Source organism: Platalea leucorodia, assembly GCF_965183815.1.
Source record: "Platalea leucorodia genome assembly, chromosome: 2".
Taxonomy (NCBI): Eukaryota; Metazoa; Chordata; class Aves; order Pelecaniformes; family Threskiornithidae; genus Platalea; species Platalea leucorodia.
The window spans coordinates 116,068,155-116,092,474 of NC_138824.1; the positions used below are offsets into that span (position 1 = coordinate 116,068,155).

The 24,320-nt window shown below is 36.4% G+C and overlaps 1 protein-coding gene across 4 annotated transcripts in view; it reads left to right on the forward strand.

Moving 5' to 3' along the window:
* The window catches only part of DCAF6 (DDB1 and CUL4 associated factor 6), a 90,574-nt gene that overhangs the window by 9,362 nt on the left and 56,892 nt on the right, over positions 1 to 24,320 (forward strand). For all 4 annotated transcript variants that reach the window (XM_082304346.1, XM_082304347.1, XM_082304348.1 and 1 more), the window contains exons 2-5: positions 7,535 to 7,596; positions 14,066 to 14,158; positions 18,783 to 18,968; positions 23,975 to 24,088. In XM_082304346.1, the coding sequence (XP_082160472.1) occupies positions 7,535 to 7,596; positions 14,066 to 14,158; positions 18,783 to 18,968; positions 23,975 to 24,088 (455 nt within the window). The remainder of the gene's footprint in view (positions 1 to 7,534; positions 7,597 to 14,065; positions 14,159 to 18,782; positions 18,969 to 23,974; positions 24,089 to 24,320) is intronic.

The window sequence follows — 24,320 nt, forward strand, 5'->3', positions numbered from 1 at the left end:
CGCATCTGCAGCCGTAAGAGGACATGCCTGCTAGGAATGCGCTTCTCTTAAGAGCAGATTCCAGTAACTTTTTCTTTCCTTCTGCTAATGATTTTCCATGCTCCAGTATTCATTTTGTCTGAGTGCTTGGAGATAATAGATCATGGTTCTGTTGCTACCAGTCTTAACTTTTGCACTGGGGTAGAGTCATACCCCTGTTGCAGCTTCTTAGACGTTGTCTGTTCTTGCTGGAAAGTAGAGCTCCTAGTTAACCTTGGGTGTTACGCAGATAAGTAGTACTTGCAAAAATAAAGCAGAGTATCTGATGTGGTGTGTATTTCCCAAAGTGTTGTAAGGATTGTCTGGGTTACTATGTTAATATCATTTTTACAAGAAAATATTCAACATACATTACTGTTCCACATACTATTTCAGATGAAGACTTTTCAAAGTCAGAGGAAAGCATTTCCAAAGACATGTTGAAACCTACAGAAGTGCTGTTTACTCCAACTTGGAACTGCATAATATTGCTTTTTGCCTTCAGTGAGTGGAAGCCTCCTTTGATTCCTTTGATGAGAAGAAAACAGGGCTCAAGTGTATTTTTCTTGATCTGGTGACTATTCAGTTTTGTGTTGGTATCTGTTCTAGAATTTCAAGTTGTTTACTTGGGAAACATATTTTAGTGCTGGTGGAGAAAATAGAAAATGCTTTCGCGTTTGGTTAATCATACATCAGTTAATCACGCAAGCTATTTCAGATAGTTTTGTGTTGCGAAGAGCAAGGTGGTACATGTTATCTTTTTGCCTTTGGTTGTCTTTTACGTAGATACAGCTTCTCTTTGCTTCATCACATGAATTTTTGTCCTCTGCTCTGTAGAAATCAGAAATACTTGTGACATAATATAAAAATATCAAGTGCCTTTTATCTTAGTGAGTAGTTAGTAGACAATCACTGGACTACTTTAAAGGATTGAACGACTATCAAAATTACTGAAAACTGGGATTTTTTTTCTCCTGTCACAGAAACATGCTTGTTTTGTCTTCTCAGCTGCAATCTGTGGCAAGAACAATACGGAAGACTTTACTATGGACAGCGTAAGTGGGGACAGGACAGCTGTCAGAATATGGTGTACTTGTGAATGAAATCCACTTAGTACTAGTCCGTATAAGGTCACTCACTCACTCAAATGCTGGTACTTAGAATACACAGATAAAATGCCTTCTCTAAGATAGGTAGCTGTACTTTATGCCACATTTTTGCCACTGAGAACGTGTTAAAAATTGATATTAGTACAATTGAATTTTATGCATTAAGTATCTTTCAAGCATAAAACATGGTAAATTTCAAACAGAAATTAAACACATTGGTTTGAAGCTTGAGTGCTTGTAGCCTTACCAGTGATGGAGCCCAATGGAAGCTTACGTTTGGGAGTGGATACTTTTAGAATCTGAAATATGTTTGAAAGTTAATTACAGACATTGCTACTAGTGTAAACAAATCTTATCTGTGCTGTTACCTATAGTAACTTATTCTTGTAGATGTGGTAGAAGCAAACCGAAACAGAAGTCTTTTCCAAAATGCTTATTAATTACCCTAAAATACATAACATCGCTGAGCTTTTTTTTTTTTTTCTTAAACTTAAGCAGATCTCTTTTTGTGTTTCTTTTAAGATCAAATATTGTATCAATATGCTCACCAGGAGATATTATAGGCTTGATGGATTGTAATTCAGGGCATAGTGTCCTGTCTTCTGTAGTTTCTGTCTTAGTGTTAATACGTGAAAGTTGTGTGTTCTTAATACATGAAGCTTATTCTGAAGTGTGTCTTAGGATTTGAGTGCAAACTTGATTAACACCAAGTTGTTTGATGCTGGGTGTTTAGTAGCAAAACTCTTGCGTATTAAAATAGCAAGTAAGTCTCTTCATAGAAATTGAAATATTTTGTATCTTCTTTGTAGTGTTCAGACCTTCAGGCTTGATGATGTGTCATTAAGAGCAGAGAAGAATTTGGGTTATCTGTTTTGAACTTAAACCATAATGAAGTATTTGTTCATAGTAACTTGAAAGGTAATCTTTTAAACATTGACAGAAGCAAGAGTTACTGTTTTTTGGCATTTATACAGTAGCACAAAACAATAAGGAAATATAACGCAGGGCCTTGATCAAAAGAGTGGAGGTCACACCGATGGATTTGGTTTCTGGCAGTCCTGCTGATTCACTTTCTCCGTTGATGAATTGTTTCATTTTCCTGTGTCACAGTTTCAGTGTCTATAAAATGGGGCCACTGTCAGTCTAGGTAGCTAACAAATGTTTTTCAAGATTTTAATTCATCTTCAAGAATTTTAACATACCTTGATGAAACTTAAATCAGTGCATATTGTGTGTGGTCCTGTTTACTGTACGGTATATGAAGAATTCTGGCTGCTGGAAAAACAGCATGCTGAGACGTGGATCAAAAGTTATACTGGATCACTGTGCAGAGTTTGACGTAGTCAATCCAGCAAAATAACCTATATACAAATGAACCGGACTTGCCATCTTTTCATGGAGCGGCTGCAGAAATATGTAAACTCTACCCTGGAAAATGAAGAGTAGTTTTTAAATGCGCTTAGAGTGCAAGATAACATGTGCTCTGTATTGGGAACAGATGCTGGCTCCGTTTCAGTTTTAAACTAGGGCATTCCAAATGTCACAGCAAGCTAGCGCTGAGGGACTTGGCCTTGGAAAGAGCCAGCTTGACATAAATGAGTGTTCATTTGACAAACAGGATCTATTACTGGTTTTCTGAATAAGGGTTGTCTTTTAATGTCTCATACCATGGTGGTGCCGCTTTGGATCAAAGTTTAGTCATATTTCTGTAGAGTACAAATGTACTTTAAAGATAGACCTTCATCTCTCTTCCTGAAATGGTCTGTACTTTTTCAATGGGAAATTCTGGAGTACAGGTTTAAATATATGAAGGTTTTACATGCTTGAAGCATTAAACTTCACTGCTGTCATCAGTTCTGAAGTAGCATTGGCTAAGTCGCTTACAAAAGAAAGGTATGTGTACCTCTGCCAAAATAGCCGTGTAGAAAGCACCAGACCAGCTATTCCTAAACTGAGGATTGTGACCTAAATGGTGTCATAACTGCCGTGAGCGGGGAATACAAGGGACATGGTGGTATTTTGGTATTGCTCCCTGAAGTGAGATTAAAGGTGTGTATACATGCCCAAACACCAAAATTCAGTCATTCTCCAGAGGGCAGTGGCAAGGCATCGTTTGGTTTGATGTGCACAGTGGAACATTTTGCAGAAATAAGTTACAAGGAAGCAGCTGCAGTTTCTCTTTTGCCCACTTTTCCATATTTAAATTCATATTCTGAATGACTCAAAGTGGTGCTTCTTCCATACATAGAATGTGGCCTTGGATACGGTCCTCTAGTCTCTAGCTTAACATAAACTAAAAAAATTATTGATCACTGTACTGAGGGCGGCACTGTACCTTGAGGCTTCAGTTAGTGCATAACGTCTAGTGAAAATGGGTGGGTGGAGCGTTAGCTTGGTAGCTTTCCAAATTTCAGCTATGTAAACACTTCACGGAGAGGTCATCATTGCCGTTTGAAACGTAACAGTGCTTTTTTGTTTTGTTTTATTTTATTCTTGTTGATGGTTTCACCTTAGTGGTTTCAAAGCAAACCTCATGTATATTCCACTGTCCAGTGAGATGATCTTGGTGATGACAGCTTGATCACTTGATCCCTGTTTTAAACAGGCCTTATTTGAATATAAGAAGTGATATATTGGAACATCCTCACAGAACTACATTATTCCATTTCTGGTGGCACATCGTTAAAGGGAAAAAGAAACCGTTTCTGGCTCTTACGGAGCCTGTACACAGTATTAGAGGGGAAAAAACCTAAGACTTGACAGAGGTCTTGATGCTGATTTTATAAGAAAAGAAGTACTTTGTGGGATTTTTGTCAAAAGCCTGGGACTCCTCCATCATCTCGGCTGAAGGGAGAGCCAGGAGGGCCACCTTTGTTGGAAGGTGGAGGGAACAGGTAGCCATTGGATTAGATGAATGAGAATTAAGGATTGTGAAGATTCTTGCCACCTGGGAGAGCGGAGTCCTTGATGTGGAGAATTTGACTGTTAGAAAGTCTAGCAATGAGAGTTGTGATGCACCTGAAGAGTAAAAAAAAGAATGTAGCCTACTAATAAACCAGATAAACAGTATTGTTTTTTCAATTTTTTAATGTGATAAAAATGGGAAAATGACAAAAATATTCAAGTGACTTAAATATTAGAAAACTCTAGTACTTACTTACTGCTGAGCTTTTTTATCAAACAAATGAACTTGTGGAAGTCGTTGCTGAAGTACAAGGAAAACGGATCCACTGATTTAACTCATCTTTTAAAAACAGCAAATGCAGAGACAGTATTTTCTTCAGATCAGTTTATTCAAGTAGTTCTGTTTTTTATTTTAGGAAAAAAAAAGTGGTTCTAGTTTTGAATGATAAGATAAACTAGAAAAAAAATCCATGCTGTTGTCTTATTGTGTTTAGTACTCTATCAAATAGGAAGGTTTTTGGAGGCAAAACGTTTTAATTGTTTTCTCCCTTGCCCCCTTTTTACTTTAGGGAATAAGGAAACTGTTTAAGCATTGTGGTTTTGCTTGTATTTAATTCCTCCCTGAAATCAATATTTAGATAAATAGTGATCACACGATAAATAACTAATCACATGTATAACAAATCACATATGCTAGCATGTGCAATCCTAACTTTTTTTTTTTTATGTTTCAAATGGGGGAGTATAAGTACATGAGACACCGTATGTCTGTATCTTAAGTTAAACATTTACTGAAACTTGTATAGCTACTGTGTTCTTATTAAGAACAAAAAATCCTAATCTAACAACGACAACAAGTCAGTTCATATCTAATTTTGTCAACAGACTTCTTTGAAGGAATCAAAATTGCAATCGAAGATGTGATTAGAACACATTTACTGTTTCTTGCTTGCTGATTTAAGTGATTTGGATTAAAACCAGACCATACAGGAAGGAGGAAAATCTGTTGCTCTGCTTGTTTTTAAAAATGAGTTAAAATAATCTCCTTTAGTGTTTCGGTACAGAGGATTCTCAGCAAGTGCCTGTGTGTTGATCTGCAGACATCACCTCGCTTCCAGATGTGTTACATGCATATAATGCAATGCCCAGGAATCATCCACTGCTATCAGACTTTTCTGTTCTGCAAGTGAAAATGTGATGGGACTGGCGAACACTGGATTTTTGTGTTGGCCTGCGGAGCATACCTTGCTTAGTGAAGTTATCCTATTGGGGCTCATGTGTTATTGTGCTGCATTTTGCATTACAATAGCACCCTAGAAGCAAATTGTTGGGTTTTATTATGCAAACTGATATATAAGCACACAGCAAGTGACACTTCCCACCTCAGTATTCACGTTTACTTACCAGCAAGTGTTGTAGAAATCAAATTAACCTTAAAATAGGAATTGTCACTGAAAATATGTGTATCGTTCAGTGATTTGAAAAAATGGGTAGGATTTAACTGAAAAGTACAATAAACCAACCATTAAGGACCTAAGTTCAAAGTCTGTTCCTCTAGGGGAAAAAAATGGATAAGAAACAGTGGTAAAGAAAGAATAGTGAACTAGGTAGATGTATTCGCAGTTTAAGAATACCTACGTTCTTGCTAGCAGCGCGTGGTGCATAAGATTGTTATTTTAATCTCTCTCTAATCATGGCTATTCCTGATTGACAGAAACTGTAGCACTTGAGATGTCACAATTTCAGTGTCTATAAAATGGGGCATAAGAGAGTATGGTTTATCTTTTTAAAGCTAGCTTAGGTGTGCTTTAAAGGCAAGCTGTTTATAACCATTTCACCCAGTCAGTACCTCCTCTTAAAGAACAAATATTTTGCCAAAATATGATCTTCATCTAATGTGGTAGTTGAGCTGTGTTATGAGCGATTTTGAATTTTGGGGGTGAATTCTAGTTCCAGCAAAAACTGGGTACCAAAACATACCTTTTCATGGAGGGAAAGCGGTATGAACGTCGAATGAGGTGCAGGTGGACCTGCGGGAGTTGGTACTGCTTGAAGGGTTTCCTGGTCTTCAAGGGAGCGTGGCAGGGATGTTCAGTGCCTGCTTCTCAGTCAGATGGTTGTGCTCTGGCAGCCTGTGGCTGTGAGGGACTGGGTATGGGTATCGGCTCTTCTTTTTCAGTGCTGGAGAGTATATGGGACAAATAAAGGCATTAAGAGGAAACAAAGTGGAGAGAGGAGAAATTACTTTTCCAAATTTGCGTCACATTGCCAGAGGCAGCACTGGGCTCTGAAATGGTTCTGCCTTGACCTGAACCAAAACAAGCTCAGAAATGTAGGATTTTCAGATGTGGAGAGGGTTCTGTTGCGGTTCTTTCCCTGACTCTGTAGTTTCCTTGAAGGAAGGCAGGAAGGTTAATTTTGAGTGAATTCAATAGGTTTTATATTTGAAAACAGTGTAGCCTAACATAGGCCTACCATCTAATGCTCTTACCTGAAGTTTTGTTCTGAGAGTTATACAAATACAGGACAAAAAAGATTTTTGTCTTTGAGTTTAAGTGCTTTTAGGATTTAAGTAAAAAGATTAGGTTTATCAGTATTTGTTGTTTCTGAAAGTGCTTTCTGGGGATTATTAGCTTCATTATAACCTGTTTTCATAAAACAGGGGCACTCTTAATTAAATGAAAGTTGGAGCTATTTGTTTAAACATTAGTTCAGGAAGAGACCACATTGTTTTCAATACACTTTATTTTTCCCTCTTCATGTGTATAGTACAGTAGCGTTAGTTTTTAAGTGGTGAGTCAGCTTGTATATAGGGAATAAGGACATAAAGTTCCTGGTACCTTGCCTTACTCAATATACATTTATAGATTTCTTCTTTCTCAATCATCTCTTCCTTTCACATTACCTTTCCAAAAGTTTCCTTTGTGTTTTATCCCTTAAGTATATCTCAAATGGAATGGTACTGGACTTCAATGTTACTTTTCAAAATGCAACATTAATAATGAAATTGAAGCTGAGTTTTCTCTAGTTTAAGAGGGGATGTAGAGTTGTAGGTAATGCTTGGAAGATCAACCTCCAGTGCTTTGTTTTACTTTCTGGTTGAGACCTGAACACATTCTCCTTTATATTCCTGTACAAAAGGTCATACTTCTTGAACTGTGTTAGCAAGTATGCTGTCTTTCAGGTAAATTAATCAAATAACCACAGGGTTATTTTCTACTTTATAGCTATAAGTTTTAGAGGAAGCATCAGCCTGTGAACCTGTGAAATGTTCGTTTTGCTGTTTCTGTACTCTTATTAAACGTGGTGGAAGAGCTAGCAAATGTGATGCTTGTCTTAGCATTTGTAGAATGAGAACCATATGAATTGTTTCAAGACTTACATCTATATTCTGGTTATTTATTGTTTAGGTTTTTACCTGTTAGTGCCCATTAGCAGGTTCTTAATTACTTTTTCAGTGTTATTGTTTTAAAAGAGTATGTAATTAGTATTTTTCTTCACAGGGAGAAGAGAATTTATCCAAAGATTAAAACTTGAAGCAACCTTGAATGTGCATGATGGATGTGTAAGTCACTTGTTGCCTTTTTGTTTGTTAAAAGATGTTAAATTGTGATTTTGTTGCCACGGTAATAGTTCTTTAACTTAAAAATGCAAATACCATGTATTAAAACTGAGCTGGAAACCTCCGCTTGTTGAGATCTACATCTGAATTCTCTAGGTATTTGTTTCTTCTTAAACTCCTGACACTTCACCTTTGAAGCAAAACAAAATCCCATTCGTATACCTTAATACTGCATCCCACTGCTGAATGAATTAATCTCCTATGCCAGGAAAACACATGCTTATCTTTTTAGTTAGAATTCAACTTAAAATGGAATCTTTAGTAGTTTTGTGCTATGTTGATATGCCTTGTTGACTTAAAGCTGTATTAGTGTTTTGAGTGATTTATTCTCCAAGTCTAAAAAGCAAATGATCAAGTGATACATGCTTATTTAAAGAGACAATAAAAACAAAAATAAGCCTCCCTTGAAAGGCAATAACATAACTTGAAATATTGCTTATTTAAATACTTAATTTTTGAAAGTGGTCCAAATATTGTAAGTCATATTCTTTTAAATAAAAAGATTTTACTTAAACTAGGTACAGGGCAAAGAGATTGCCATATTACTTTTTACAAACAGAGCAGAAATTCGTGATTGTGAAAGCATTGTCTTTGTTGTACAAGATATCTGAAAAGTGAAGGGATACTAGATGTGCTATAAAAAGTGAAAATGTAAGTGTAAATTTTATACTTTAACATGTTTATATCAAAAGCTGGTCAAATGTAAAGATTTTTTTTACCTTGAGTTGCTTACTCTTGTAGCTTGAAATTAAGGAATGTTATAATTGTTAACTAACACAGTAGTGGTTTTAAAGAAAGAGTGTTAATAAAATCTAGCCCTTTGCCTTGAGGTCAGAAGCATGATTTTTGACTTGCATGTATTTTTGAGAGACTAGAAAGGCTGGGAAAGGCAAGGGTTAGAATTGCTGTATATAAAAAGTTGGCTACTTTTGCTGTACTGACTACCATTGTAAGTTTAATGTTCTGGTACAGATGGTGTTGACTTAAAAAAACAAATGCATTAATTTCCTGGTTTTCTTCAATAAATGTTATAAGAATGACAATGTAAGGTCTCTTCCAAACCAAACCATCCTATGATTCTATGTGTAATTTATCAGGTTTTGAATTTAAGATTGTAACAGTGATTTTTACTTTGGAATTTCTTTTCTAGTAGTTTTTCATCTCCTCAACTATACTTAAGATGAAATTTTTCAAGTTTCTTTTCCTGAAGTTGGTTGGAGTTTTTTAATTATTTTTTTCATTGTTTCCTTGTAAAAATAGTCATTTTTGCCTATAAAACAGGGGGACAGGAAAATAGTATTTCTTTGCTACTTGTTAAAATGGAGTGACTGATCTCTATTTTACTTAGCTGCCCGTGTGTCATGTGACAGAAATTGCAAATTTGGTATTGGCTATTTGGTGTTGCTTGGATCTACCTGGTGGATATGTGTTTGAAAATTCATTTGGAATTGATTGTGTTAGCTTTTAAAGTATGCTTTAACATGTGACCTAATTTTATTGTTTTACTGGGTGGAAAATGTTTTAATTATGAACTTACAGCATTATATGCAGGTCTTTAAAATACTTCTACAATTAGAAAAAATGTCTTTAGGAATTGAATGTGCTCAGAACTATCCACCTTTAAAGAACGGGGTATTAGGAGTTCTTACCTCATTTACAGTGTGGGGTTTTTTTTTCAGGGAATAATCTTTTATGGCAAACAACCATTCAGTATGATTTCTTACTCCTTGCTTTAAAAAACTCTGTGAATTGAAAGTAAATGAAATTACAATGCCCTTAGTGATTAAAATGTTTATACAGTCAATGCTGAAAGATCATATTAGTCTTACACACACACACACACACACACACACACACACACTTGCTGAATCAGCATGCATTTCAAATGTGAAGAATGAATGCGATAGTTGTCTTATTAAGAGTGTTTCTGGATTTGTTTTTTTTGGGGTGGTTGGGGCTTTTTGGAGGGTTGGACGGGGGGTTGCTTTTAGGTTTTGGTTTTTTTATTAAGAACATTTGCATTCTTGTGTGGAATAAGTTGTGACTTGTATTTTCTATATAAAGCATGCTGTGTTATTGGACACGGTGGACAACATACTTAAGGCAAGATTTTTTTTTTTCTAATTGAGGCTAAAAGTAAAGTCCAACTTCCTACCTACCATTTGATCTATGTTACACAAAAGAGAGATCTTGTGGGAAATACGACTGTAACTGTAACCGTGCTCAGGTACAATATCTTTGAAGAAGGGAATAGTTCTATGAATTAATTCAAGTATACATGCTTTTGTAGCAGTAATATTACCAGAGCACCTTTTTTTTGGCATGTGAGTATTTTCATCTCGGAGTTTAGGTACCGTTGTCTTTGAAATAGTGCAATTTTCCACTTCGTTTGAACACGCAGATTCTAGCAGTAGTATGTGAAGTAATTGAATTAGTCTACCAAATAACTGATGTCTGCTTGTAACCTTATCATCCCTCCAGGGCATGATTTGCCTCTTTCAACAAGATTCACGTTGTCCAATTCAGAGTGAGGTCGTATGTGTGCCAGAAGTTGCCATTTTCCATGTTAACTCTAAAGGGAGCTTAAGATTATGAGGAAATGTATAGAATTAGGTGAGATGCTTTCTGTATGTAGTGGCTAAATCCAAAAGAGAAATGTTGAAAGATAATCAGTTTGGACCATCAGTGATGAAGTGTGAGGAAAGTAGAGGAGAAAGGAACTCTAAGCCACATTGGAGTAAAAATACCACTTACTTTCTTCCAGTTCTGGTCCTATGAAAGCTGAGGAAGGTAGAACTGCAGAATGCATAGGTAGATGGAGCCTTTGACATGAGCAAACACTACATTTTAAAATAAAGGAAAGAAGTTTACCTGGAGGAATATTTTCTCATTTCTAGGTATAGACACTCAGTTCAGTAACAAACAAGCATCCTCTGTGGCATACATCTCCTTCAGGATGGCACCTGTGAGCAAGTCATTTTTAGATGTAGTCCTCAAAGCTATGCTTAAATTAGTATAAGAAGTTTGTTTGCATATTGGTAGAATGTGAAGTTTTTACCTTTTCCTCCATAGATGAAAAGTACTGCATTTCTCACCCCCTTCCTTGCTTGGGAGATCTTTCTGATATTCTGGATATCTACAGTCATCTTTATTTCCTTTCTTCTATTTCTTGTATTCTGTTAACTGAATTCTACTTCTACATTGCATAGAAGTGAGGAGTTTGCTTTTTCAGTTTTTTAAGGATTGGCTGTACTGCCTCCTGCATTGTCTTTGAGGAAAACACAGAGATAGTAAATTTATTTTTGACTATTTAACTAATGAATCAAAAGTGCCTGCTGCTTCCTTTCAAGGCTAGTTGAGTGGCAAATAAAATTATATACAGTTGATAATATGGAATATTTAATAGAAAAAAGCTAATTACACACCCTTTGACTTTTCTCATCATGTTAGTAATTGTCTGTCATTTGTGTTCGATATATCCCTTCTTTTGGCTCTAACACCTCTTTCCAAGAATTTCAAACCCTTAGTGTAGTAACTGTTACATTATGCTTTAGTTGGGTGTTGAGTGTCTGTGATGGTAGTAGATACGTGGCTTTTCTACACCGTTTCGAAATACAAACCAATTTTCTAGCTAGTCCTGGTTTTACAGTGTATTTTAATAGTGGGTTTGCTACCGTGTGTATGAGACGTGAGAACTTTTTTTAATCTGCTCTTATGGAGCATCTGTTTTTAGTGATCCATATGCATATTTATTGAGGTTATTCACTGTTGGTCAATAGGTTGTACCGAACACTGAGAAAGGTAGTGTATTGACTGATCACTTACTGGAAAGTCGGTGTTCTCTGGGGGGAAAAAAAAAGTCAAGCTTATTCCGCTGAAAGTCTTTGTTACTATTTGACTTATTTTTTGACAGTAATGTTGAGAAGGTAATCTGGTACAGAATAAAAACATCTGTTTAGTTATAGACTTCTAGCACACATTTGGTTATGTCATCTCACTTCAGGATTTCTTCTGAACTAGCTTTGGCCTGGGTAGGGTGTATTGAAATTGCTCAACGCTGAGGCAATCAGTGCAATGAAACTGGAATTTAGAAGGAGAATGATTTATGTCTTGTGTAGGCTTGTGACGCTGCAATTTAGATAATCCTGTCTCCCCTTTACATCTTTGATGCTTTCTCTGCTTTCGTGTCCTTCAGATTTTGTTTTTGGACACACGCACACCCCCTCTACCCCCCTCAATTTGTTTAATTTTTGTGCTAGCTCTTCTTTCTCACATCATGTTTTTAAATTTTTTGGCAGCTTCCTTGTTTTTTCAGTGTTTTGTTCTTGTTTCTATTCTTGTATCCTTGTATTAGCATTTTGGTTTCTTTAGGGCAGTGATAGTATTTTTTTGCCTGAAAGGAAATGTCGATGAAAATGAACATTCTTGGGTTTTGTGTTTGCCCTAGCTGTAGTACTGTGCTATGTTTGACAACATTTTTAAAGTACAGTCGTTGTTAGGACAGGTTACTTCAATGATAGATGGATCTGGGGGCTAGTTGAGTGCATGGTTCTTGGTGATTGACAGCCAGGGTTATAAAAACATAAGAATAGCTGTGCAAGGTCATACTGATGCTCAGTCGAGCCTGATAACTTGGCCCTGAGAGTGGCCAGTAGTGAAGTTTGAGAAAAGTTCAGACAGGGCAAGCAGATAGCAGTTCAAGGGTGTTCTAGAAAACACATCACACTTTAATAGACAGATGGAGGTGAAAGTTGCATCTTTGTTTCTGATAATTTTTCTTTTTTCGTTGATGAATATGTGTATTCTTCCACTTCTGGTGTTTAGGACATTCCGTGATAATGAATTCCAGTTTTAATACAATGCCATGTGTGTCATGTGATGGTTTCATTGAAGGCCTTCCATTTCCTGTCCTGTAAAGATCCACGGAAAATTATTTCTTTCTTTTTCTGTGTCATTCATGATTTTATAAGCTTCTGTCATATCCCCTCCCTAGAGTAGTTCAAATTAATTGCTTCTTGCAATAAAAAGTGTTGGATACCTATGATCACTCTACTCATTCTTTTTCATAATTTCTCTTTTCCAATGGGCGGTAATAGAAACGGAGAATACGGGAGTGGGATATGAACCAAAACTGCGTAGTGTGGAAGACGCAGATTTGCCATGCATGGATGTATACACTGACAGAATGTTTGCTTTTCTGTGCATTTCCTAATGATTTCTAACATTATTTGACTGCTGCTGAGCATCGAGCTAACTCTGCCATAGGCATGTCTGTTGTGACAAAAAGGTATCTTTTTTTTTGAGTGGCAAAAGTTCATTTAAAGCTCCTCAATGAATATGTCAAGTTGTTGCCCATATGATCCATCTGAAACAACTAATTCTGATTTTGCAACTTTGCCTAATTAAGGACCCCGCCTAAGCTTGTGATTAAAATAGTAACTAAAGTGGGTACTTTTATTTTAAACAAAAAGAATTTGTTTTTCAGGCTCAGAATGAGACATTTGAATAATAATTTAAAAAAAGCATAAGAAAAGGATTTAGAATGAAGTGTTTTTTTCACTGATTTTATAGTCCACTCTGGTACATCACACTAAGGCAGTTATTCTGCCAACAGAATATAGCCAACAGAAGATGTTGATGGCTGCAGTTTGACACTTAAAGCTATTTTAGAGGCTACTTGGAATAATGATAATAGTCATGCATGCAGTCTTTGGTGCCTGTGCATGAGCTGCTGCCTGAGGACAGGTTACTCCAAGGGTACTTTTTGAGCTTCCTGGATTTTGACTGCTTTTACAGCTTTATTTCATTAACACATTATTAAACACAGTCTTGTGAAAAGGAGAATTGATAAGGAAATATGTTGTAAAGTTCTCCCGATATGATTCTGTACCTCATTGTAGGATTCTTCTTTCCCAGCATACTCACACTTCTCAAAAGGGGTCTGGGATGGATTCTGCGGTGCTTTTCACATGATCCCTGAGAAGGTGTGGTCACTGAAAAGTATACAAAGCAATGGATGGTCAGAATTTGGATATGGTGAAGATACAATAAGGAGAGCATTGTGATGCCCTCCAGTTCAAATTCGGAGAACTCTGAGGAGCAGATTTGGTACATTAAAGCACCTGAATGTGTAAAATTTTGGCTACTGAGGCCTTTGTGGGAAGGCTTAATTTACCTGATGGACTCTTCAGGAGCAGAGGGAGTAATTGAGATGCCATAGGTGAAGTAGGTGATTCCCTTATCAATTTGTTTTAAAAACACAATTTTTTTTTGTGCTAGCTGCTTAGAAATTACATCATTTCAATTGAATTTGTTAACTCCTATTTCTGTAGTGTTGAATGAGTATTGATGTTCTAATATTCTGAAAACTGAATTAAAGTAAGTCTAAGCTAATTTTTGTTAATTCATGCAGGTGAATACAATTTGCTGGAATGATACAGGAGAATATATTTTATCTGGTTCGGATGACACCAATCTGGTAATTAGTAATCCCTACAGCAGAAAGGTAGGTTTGTTTCTGGATACTCAGTAATTTTCAAATAAGATTTAAGTTGTTATTTTTCAAGATATTAAGGTATTATTTTTTAGATATTAATTATTATCTGACAAAGATAATATTGGGCACTTTATTGTGTTTGTAAATGGGAATAAAACTTCACAGTGCTTTAAAACCTTAGTATTCTAATCCCTTTGTGACATAGGTATTATCCCATTTTATGGTAGGTGCTCTGGCACAAAAGGAACATGGTCTCACAAGAGATTAGTGTCAGAATTAGCAATAGGATTCAGTAATTCTTGTGAAATCTTATAGTCAGATAAATTGTTTTCTGTTTCATTTTAGTATTAAAATATTGTACTAGCTTTAGCTGTATGTAATATACTGAGTTGTCTTTCTGTGTAATATTCAAGTGTCAATCTTTATTATAATACTTTGTTACCATTTGAAATTACATTGCCTTGTGTGTGCATGTATGTGAATAGGAAAGAATTCATACTGAAATAGGGGAAGCAGGTTTGTGCAGGGGAAAGTGCCGTAAAGGCCTCTGCTTTTCCACTTCTGCGCTCTCGTGGGTTACGATGCAGTCGAATGGCTTCCAGTAACGTCAGCTAGCATCCATCACGTAGTAGCAGTGTTCCACACTTTGCTCTTTCAGGAGGTGCTGATAGTTTGCTAGAACAGGTGCTCTGAACTGTGTCCTTCAGTGCTGGGGATCCTATGCCGCAACGTTCAAGTGAAGTCCTCTCTCCCACGCTTTCTCAGAGGCTGAGAACTAAACCCTGAAGAGGTGCTGAAAAATTAAATATGGTGGGGGAACCAAAATGTGTGGTTGGTATGGTGGAAGAGAGTTTGAATAGAAGGCTGTGGAAGCAGCAATATTTTGCCTTCCTGAAGAGCTGTGGTGGGAAAATAATAGTGATCTGGAGCGTTGCCTGTGCCTATAGTTGAGGCCCTTTTCCTCACTTCCCCAAAGGAGCCATAGCTTCCAAATTTCATCTCTTTCTTTCAACTATTGGTGTCAGTCTGACAAACTTCAGATCAGTGTTGTTAGACCAGGGTTTCTCTTGGACTGGGAGTTCAGCTGAAGAAGAAGAGGTATCTAAGGCAACTATGAAGTGGATGAAGGATATATTCCAAAGTGAGTGTTGTTGGAGAGACTTGCAAAGTAAAAATTTTTCATGCAAGTAAAGGGTGTTCAGTATTATTTATTGTGCAGAGTTTATTTTAATATATCACTATGGGATAGTTGCTATATCATTATCATCTATAATTATGGTATTAACATATAAAAGATTGTAATATTTTAATAGATGCAGCAATTTATGCTTTCATGGGATGATTTGAGTTTTTTTCCCTGTTGTGTACTACTGCTGCGCTTAAGACAAATGAGAAATATAGGAGATGTTTTGTTTTCTTATTTTTAACAGTCAGCTGAGTTATTTTTTTACATAACAGCAGAGCAGATAGATTTTTTTTTTTTTAATTATTTTTTTACCCCCAATATATGCAAATGCAATTAGAAAACAGCAGGTACTAGCAAGGAGACTTAATCATCAGTATTGTTCCTGAAATGTACTAGAGATGCAGTTTTTAATGACTGTTACAATTGTGTTAGCTTATGTTCTCTGGCTTGAGTAACAGAATCAATACAGGAAAAGGGAGCAAATTGGTATTGGTACCAGAACTCTACTGTAATTCTGTCATCTTGGCAGATATCCTTATCACCATACTTTCTGTTACGAGCTAGCTAGATTAGCAGAAATAGACTTCAGCTATCAGTATAGTCTTCCGTGTTAGTAAAATATTGAATTTAATAAGGAAGCATTTAGTCTTGTTTAACTCTCATTTACCTAATTTTTATGTAAGGCACTCCAGTTTGTGTTACGTATGGCCAGATGCAAATGCTAATTGTTACTGTGTAATGTGTCTCAGGAGAAATTTTTCTAAATATGTTTCTCAGGTTTGAATAGGTTATATGTTTATAGTGTTTGTCCATCTGAGGAGAGATGTGTTACTATGATTTCTAATAGTAATTGCAAGTCTAAATCAAAAGGATGAGCACTTTATTATACTTTGGGATGCCTGAGGATTCTTCGTCTTGTGGATCTTTCCTTCCTCATTTTATTTGTTTTAGGCATCACATTACTGGGGGCAGGGAGGGGGGAAGAGTTTGGCTGGAGCTAAAGCTCTACCTGCTACAAATATGGTGCAAAAAGATGGAAATTCATGTATTTACATCAGGTTGAGCACTCAGTTTTCAAAGGGATGGAGCTTGTATGCAAGCTTCTGGGATTGCTACATGAATTAGTAATCCCGTACCAAAGATTTAATCTGCACTTTTATGAGATGCAATTTGAATTCTTGAATTTATTGCCTCTTCAATTGATTGTCTGTATAACATATTAATTAAAGCAATTGCAAAAGTTATGAGGGTGTCTGAATTACTACAGCTAGTCAAGTACTTTGAAGAACATCTGAAGTTCTTTGTCATCCCCCCCCCCTTTCCTCAGTTATCAAGTATTTGTAGCCTGTTACATGTTGGTAGTAAAATGCTCCAATGGAGTAAGGTGGTGGTAGTGTTTTACTCTGTGTAGCTAACGATAGACTTTTGGGGGTGGGTTGTGTGTGTTACATTTTTCTCATCTTTTTTGCTGCCTAGGCACCAGCAACTTTTTATGCCTCTTTCTCCTCTCTCTAAGTCAGTATAACAACCAGAGTAGAAAAAGTTGTACGGTGCAAGTCAAGAAGGGCATGGAAAATCTTCTGCATATAATAAATGCTGTAATACTTTAATACTTTTTATTGCAACACTGTGCAAGATAGTCAGGAAATTGAGGGGCAGGCAAGACAAGGTTAGGTCTGCCTGTGAAAAAACTTTCTGTTACTGAAAATGTGTAGCTGTATATATTGCTGAATGCTGTTTCAGTTTACAGTGGAGGAGAGAAGAAGGGAGGGAAAGTGAGTTTTTCCAAGTTTGAGGGCAATCATCAAATGTAGATCTCCATGTCTAAACTGAGATCTGTAGATGGGGAAAACTGAAGCAGAAGATTAGAATAAGTTAGCTATTGACTGCATGAAAAGCAAGGGCATTAGGTGGGGTTTGTGAGAAAAAGGGGGAAAAGTAAGAAGCACATGTAATTTGGTGAGAGAAGGACCCCGTACAGCAGAGCAAAGAGAAAAAAGTCTGCCTGCTTATGTTCAGTAATAGGGAGGAAGCAGTGGAGAACTGGCGAAGGGAATCTAAGGTGGTAGAGAAGCCCCTCGTTGTTATATATTTTTGGGTTTTTTTATTAGGGATATCAAAAAGGATTTCTCGTCAGGACAAAAATATTTCTTTCACAGTAGCAATAACGTAAAATCAGAGGTGGGATTGACAGATGCCATCTTGAACTGTCATCTGTAACTAGGGTACCTTATGGACTTCTTGTTCTGAGTTGCTCCTTTGATACGGAGTTCCTCATTTCTTTTGAGTGTCTGGGGCTTGAATGTTTCCAGTAAAATGCAGAGATGTGAACAAATCTAAATGAAGAGGCAGATTTATTGAAATAAAATGAATGGATTATATCTCCTGATTTTGATAATTTTTTTTTTTTTTTTAAATACTCAGCCTTGTGTATCTTTCAGAATATGCAGATACACTGTTAACCTTTTCTTGGTGAATTGTTTAAAAGGTGTGAAATAGCACTTGTGAAATATTAGGCATGAGCTATCACTGACAGAGCAACTTCATTTGCATAATGTTTTCTTTGATTAAGTTAATTGAGTGGAAATTTGGAAGTAATTTTCATACTGTAAACAACTTGGTAAATATCTTTTTCCTATTAGTAGTGGTGAAAATGCAGTTTGGTTTAAATGCTGCAGATGGGAGAAATAAGGTAAGAATAGAATGTTCACTAGTGCACAGGAAAGCATATGGACTTTTTTCAGTTTTGATAGACTAATAAGTAGTATGTTAGGAAATATAAAGAGTCATCACAAAGTGTTTAAAACCAACTGTGATGGTGAAGTAAATTATACGCTTCTCTGCTGTACTGTAGATGAATGATGTCACTGAGACTAAGTCAAGTCTCAGTTTATTGCCCTGTAATAATGTTCTTAAATGTTTATTTTTTGACTGGTTTCAAAACATGCTTTCTTATAAACTTTGGTTCTCCTTTTTAAAGTGAGTTTATTTTAAGAGCAGCATCAATTTTTAAAGTCTATGAAGTTGGCTTGGATTACAATGCCTTATTCTTCTTGACCCACAATATTATAGATCTTCTAAATCTCTCCCCGCTGACATGCTGGCTGGCTGCACTATCACCCTGGACTAATGTTTTACTTAGAGAAACCTGATGTGATATGTAACTAGCACTTTAAAAACAAAAGGTGGCAGTTGCATTCCGGTCCTTTCATTTTGCAGACTGCTTTGTGCAAGTGCATAAGTGAATGTCTCTTGTGGAACCGCTTTGTTGTTAGAAGAAATTCGGTGTAAAGACAGCTTCTTTGTTCTGTTGTATTAACCTGTAGGTTACTGGCAGCCTGTATATAACTGATGTTTTATAGTACCAGAGTCTGTGTTATTTTCCTATTCTTTATTTGCTTTGAAAATATTAACCTGATACAGCCTTTCTTTTTCTTTCTTCCTTAGGTTTTAACAACCATTCGCTCAGGACACAGGGCCAATATTTTTAGTGCAAAATTCTTACCGTGCACCAATGACAAACAGATTGTATCTTGTTCCGGAGATGGAGTCATTTTTTACACTAATGTTGAACAAGATGCGGAGACCAACAGACAATGCCAGTATACGTGCCACTATGGAACTACCTATGAGGTACCTCACAAAAGTATATAATACATTTAAGATAGGTAGAATACATATTTTCTTGTATTGTTGCCCAAGATTTTAACTAGAGTGCTGAAAGCTTTATTTCAGTGAGAATTAAAGAACCTTCCTTCTAGCTTTTTTGAGTTTGGGGTGTTTTTGTTTTTTTCCTTAGAGTAGGCTTTAAAAGAGAAATATGTTGTCTAAATTAAATGGAGGACTTTCCAAAAGGTAGTGTCATTAAGACCACTTTCTTTGCAAATATAATAGCTGAATACACCTTCACTGAAAGAATCCTCTGCAGAGCAAAACTGATTTAAATCGTGCTGTGGATTTCTTTCTGAAGTAGGTTGGGGGCTGGGGGCAGGGCTAAGTTTTGCATTTTAATTTTTATTCTCTGCCTGACGCCGCCACCCCCCCCCCCCCCTTTCGACAGTTTAATGCCTTTTTTCACAATTTAAAACCCTCTAAGAAATGCTTATTTTAGCATGTGTGGATAACTTAATCTGAAAAATGTATTTACAGTTTTAGGTAATTTCTCTATTTTGTATTCTAGTTAACTCTTTATGTGTAAATTTAGAGCCAGTGTTTTCAATCCTCCCTTGGAAGTTTTGTTCATATAAATATGCAAGTGAAGAAGCAGTGTTACTTAAGTTAGGAAGCTAATCAGATGTATTGATCTATTTATTTATTTTAATGACAGCAAAATCTGCTGCTTGTAAAACTTACTGTGGTTAAAATAGAAAAAATACTGCTATTTCCTTCTTTGGTTATAAATGTTCCGGGTTTTTTGACTTTGTTTTTTTTAACACTACCACAGTACACACACAGGGGAAAAAAATCCCAAATCCATTGTTTTTTTAACTATTTAGCTCAGATTTCATAGCAAGCTTTTAAATCTCTTTCTTTGTATGTTAAGTGAACAAAATATTTAAAAATCTCTGTTAAAAAAATTGGGGGGGGGGGGGGGTGAAAAGGTTGTACGAGAAAAGAAAATGGCTGAAGTACTGCCAGAATGAATTTTTGATCATGTAGTAAAAGTATCCTTATGGTTGTAACTACACATGCTCCATTAAAGGGTTTGTCAAAAACACTTGCTGTCTGCAGGGTAACTTTGTAGGACAGTCGAGGGAACCTTGTGGTATTCGCTCTGTTTCTGGGATTTGTGGTTTTGCTTTGGTTTTGTTTTGCCTGGGTTTAATACAAGACTAAACTTTCAGTTTTGCAAAACATGATTCCGGATCCCAGGCTCGCATCATCTGCTTTTCTTTTTGAGGTTTGTTTTGATTGAGAAACTACTGTTTCCTTTGAATAACATCAGTCCTTATGGCCCCCAATCAGAAGCTTAAACTGCCTCGGTTCTCACTGAAGTTTACTATATATAGTAGTCTGTATGCTAGCCGGTGGATTCTGCAAGTTGATTGGATGTCCTCTGGATCTCAGCTAAAACCTGCCTTTTCGTAAGAACGTCTGGAGACGGAGATGCTGTTTCTGAAGGCTGAAATGTCCTCGTTGAGGAGGGGGTCTGTCAGGTCGTTGCATGGTGACTCCCCGGGGAAATGAGAGCCTCCCCTTGCTGGCTGCAGGCTTGGGGAGCAGCCCATTACTGGCTCAGCTGGTACCTCTGCTTCCTGGGTAGCTAGCTGCCACTATTATATACAACATTTTTGAGCTTGAGAATAGGAGAACGGTTATGGATTCTGTGCTGAGGAGACGTGAAGGTAGTGGTAGAAGTATCATCAGAGCAGTGGGCTTGGGTGCGGGAAGTTTGGGGTCGTGGACTAGGCTGCTCAGAGTACTGCAAATGAAAGAGTCGGTGGCAGCATAAAAGTCATCCTGAGGAGTCACTGTGGCGGTCTGAAGTTTTGGTCTGCCTGAGCTTGGGTTGACCAACGGTTTGGTTGATTACGTGAAGTGACTGACGCCAGGTGGTGCTGCAAACCAGTGATCCAACTGGGAAAGGCCAATGAAAGCAGTAGCCAGTTGTGCTTGTGGGTCAGGAGTAGTATCGGAGGCTAGAGCATAACACTTCTAACTGTAATATGAGATGCCGGTTGTCTCTTTGCAAGGTGTTGTTTGTCATCAGTAATGACGGTATGCGCATTGCAAGCTACTAAACCAGATGATAAATATAAATTTAATAGATACAACAAATTAAACTTGTCAAAACAGACCGTAAGATTTTGAAAAATATTTTAGAAGAAATATGGAGAGCCCAACAGTCTTAACAAATCAAGGTGCAAGTTTTATTGTTGTCCATATAGAATGACTGTAACTGAACGGTAACTAGTTGTATGGAATACAGTAAATTTCTTCAAAATCATTAGTTGAAGAGAGTATGGACATTTGACTGCTATATTGCACAGTCAAAGTGGTGGTATTGGGGGTGATTTTTATTCAGCAAATAATGTTCACAAGAGGGCATTATTGTCGTTTTGAATGACAGTAGTATGATACTGTTCTGGTTGTTCATACTGTTTTTAAACATAGTTAATGGAAGGAATCTCAAGACCCCTAATATTGACTATTTTAACAACTCTGTCTCTTCTTGAAGTTATTTTTCTTAGCCTGTTTTGCACTGAGGTTTAACGTAACTAAATCTGAGCTCTCTTCAAAAAGTCTTCCAAAAGAGAGGTTTATAAAACATTTTGGGAGGTGCTTTTTGTAAAGACTATAAATTCTGTTACTGTGTCTTAAACTTGATATTTGAACATTAAATACATGTATTGTTGTGTGGCATAGCAGACCTTTTTTTTGAGCCTTGGCATATGAAAGTTTAATAAATAGCAGGGTTTTTTAAGCAAATGGCTGAGATACAGCTTCAGCGTCAGACATAATGCAACTTTGTCACTGAGAGGTTTCTGGAGTGGGAAAATAATTTCAAAATATTGTGACGTTACTGCCCAGCTCTATGTAACCACATCATCGTATTAAATATAGAACTTTGATCATTGGATTCTCTAAATACAGAAGCTAACATCATCTGCCCCTGAGGTACTAATTCTAAATTTGAATGTGGTTTGAATTTATCCTGCGCTTTAAACTTGGAGTTTGTGACAGTTCAAGATGTTACAAAAACATCCATTGAAACAGAGGAATGTGGAAATTTGTGTAGATTGTTATGAACTGTGAGATAATTGGACAATTGTTCTTAATTCTGGGGGAGAACAGAATAAGGAGAGAGAGAGAGAGAAGTTCTTGAAACATATTTCTGGAGAATTTGTTGTTTATACAAGGCCTTTACAAGTTTATTTTTGCTCAGACAAATGCTTTTTGCCCTTCACGTTAATTGCCTTTCAGAAAGAGAATGTACTTTTATGGACAACTCTTACCTTTGTATTTTCAATGCAGTAAAATGGTGATATAGCTGTATATTTTTAAAGTTAAATAGAAAATGATTTTTTTTTAGTTAGTAAAAAAGATGTACTTGTTGAACTTAAATATAGTAACAGTGACTCAGTTATTGGAGTCTGCACTTCTCAATTTTTGTATTTTAGTGCTTATAAAGTACTTAGTATGTTTTTAAACACCACGTATAAAATTGGCATGTGCAAGTGGAGGCATGTCCTGCACTATTACATGTATATTGTGGAATAGTACCAGCGTGAACAAAAATAAAATACAGCTACTAGAAATAAGTGCTGTGTTATACCACATTCAGCAACATTCTTGGAACAAAGTAAATGTTTTCAATGAAAGCTCTGCATTGAAATACAGCAGAAATGCTGGAAGGATTTAGTGGATTGAAGAACAATTGTTGGCTTTTATAACTACACTAATAAAATTAATTTGAGTGAATGTGTAGTGAAAAACACTCTTTTCACTATGTTATGCTAACATAAGGAGAAATAATGGTCATAGCTCAGAAGTTTATTGCTCCATTGTTATTAAAACTTTGGCTGTGTTCTGTCAAACTTCTTGTTTGTCAGCAGTAAGATTTGGCACAGCACACATTGTCTCAGTTAATGTACTGAGCATTGCAAGAAGAAATGCTGAATCCTGCAGAGATTACCTTTGTAATCCCACTTTAGGTAGAGATATTTACAGATATCCATGGGTTACTTTTATTAACAGTTGGGGCGGGGGGGGAGAATAAATCATCACATAAAAAGTGTTAAAGAATCACTCATTTGCTCAGGGTTGAAGTAGTGTATTACACTATTATTGATTTTTGTAGCTTTATAAATTTCTATGAAGTTACTGATAGTAGCGGTAATGTAGGAAAAGAAAAATACTGCTAATTTCTACAACATTCTCTGGTTTGTATTTAAGGGATAGCGTGTCAAAACATGATGTTTCATGTGCATTCACTGACCTGTGGGATTCAGCCTTAACATTATGGTTGCTTGCCTTTTTAGTTTGTCTTAAGGAGGCCTTCTTGAGTGAAGCCATGCATGTGAGACTCCGTCTGAGTCTTCCCTAGTTTGAGTAGGGCTGAGGTGAGGAGAACGGTGCGATACAACGCTCTCTTAAACAGTGAAAAAAGATGCAGTGGGGGGGGTAGGTTAGTAACAGCCTTTGTTGCTTCAGCCATAGTTGCTTCAGGGGACTACTTTGAATGTAAAGGAGTGGCCCAATGGGAATAAAAGCCATCTAGTATTTTCCTGTCATTCAGACTTCTGAGGGTTTTGTTTGTTATTGTCTTCTGTTCCCTGATAGCGAATAAACTGAGCTTCTGTTGAATTACTGCAGCAAATTGGTTACTTATCTGAAAACTTGTTGCAGTAAGTGTATACTGCTTATTAAAAGATAATAGAAATAACTGTAAGCTTTGACCTATAAATATTTAATCTTATGTGACATTCCACAGTTTGTTTTAACTTCAATAGTTCAAGCCTTTTCTTGAAAATGAAGAAACATCAGCAGTTTTTCAGTTTTCCTCTTTATTTCAATAGAAAGCTTGACTTGAGTCGTAATTGCTTCAGTCTTTACTGCTGCTCAAAATGTTGAAGCTTTTATTTTCAAGTTAATGGTATTTCTGGAAGTATTAATACTCTTTTTTTTTTTTTGAGCAGGTTATGACAGTACCAAATGATCCCTATACTTTCCTCTCTTGTGGTGAAGATGGCACTGTAAGATGGTTTGATACTCGAATCAAAACAAGTTGCACAAAGGAAGATTGTAAAGATGTAAGAGTGAAATCTTTTAATAAAGATGACCTAAATGTAGAGCTGTACATCATACAAACATAGGATATGAATTCTGGTAAGGCTTTTAGAAATAATAGATTTCAGGGTCGTTGGTGGAGATGACAACATGTTTCCCAAGAAACAAAGTTTGGGGAGCCTTTTTTCTTTCTTTTTATTTTTTTTTTTTAATTTATTTTAATATCTCCTTTGGCATTTTTTAGTTTATGAACTT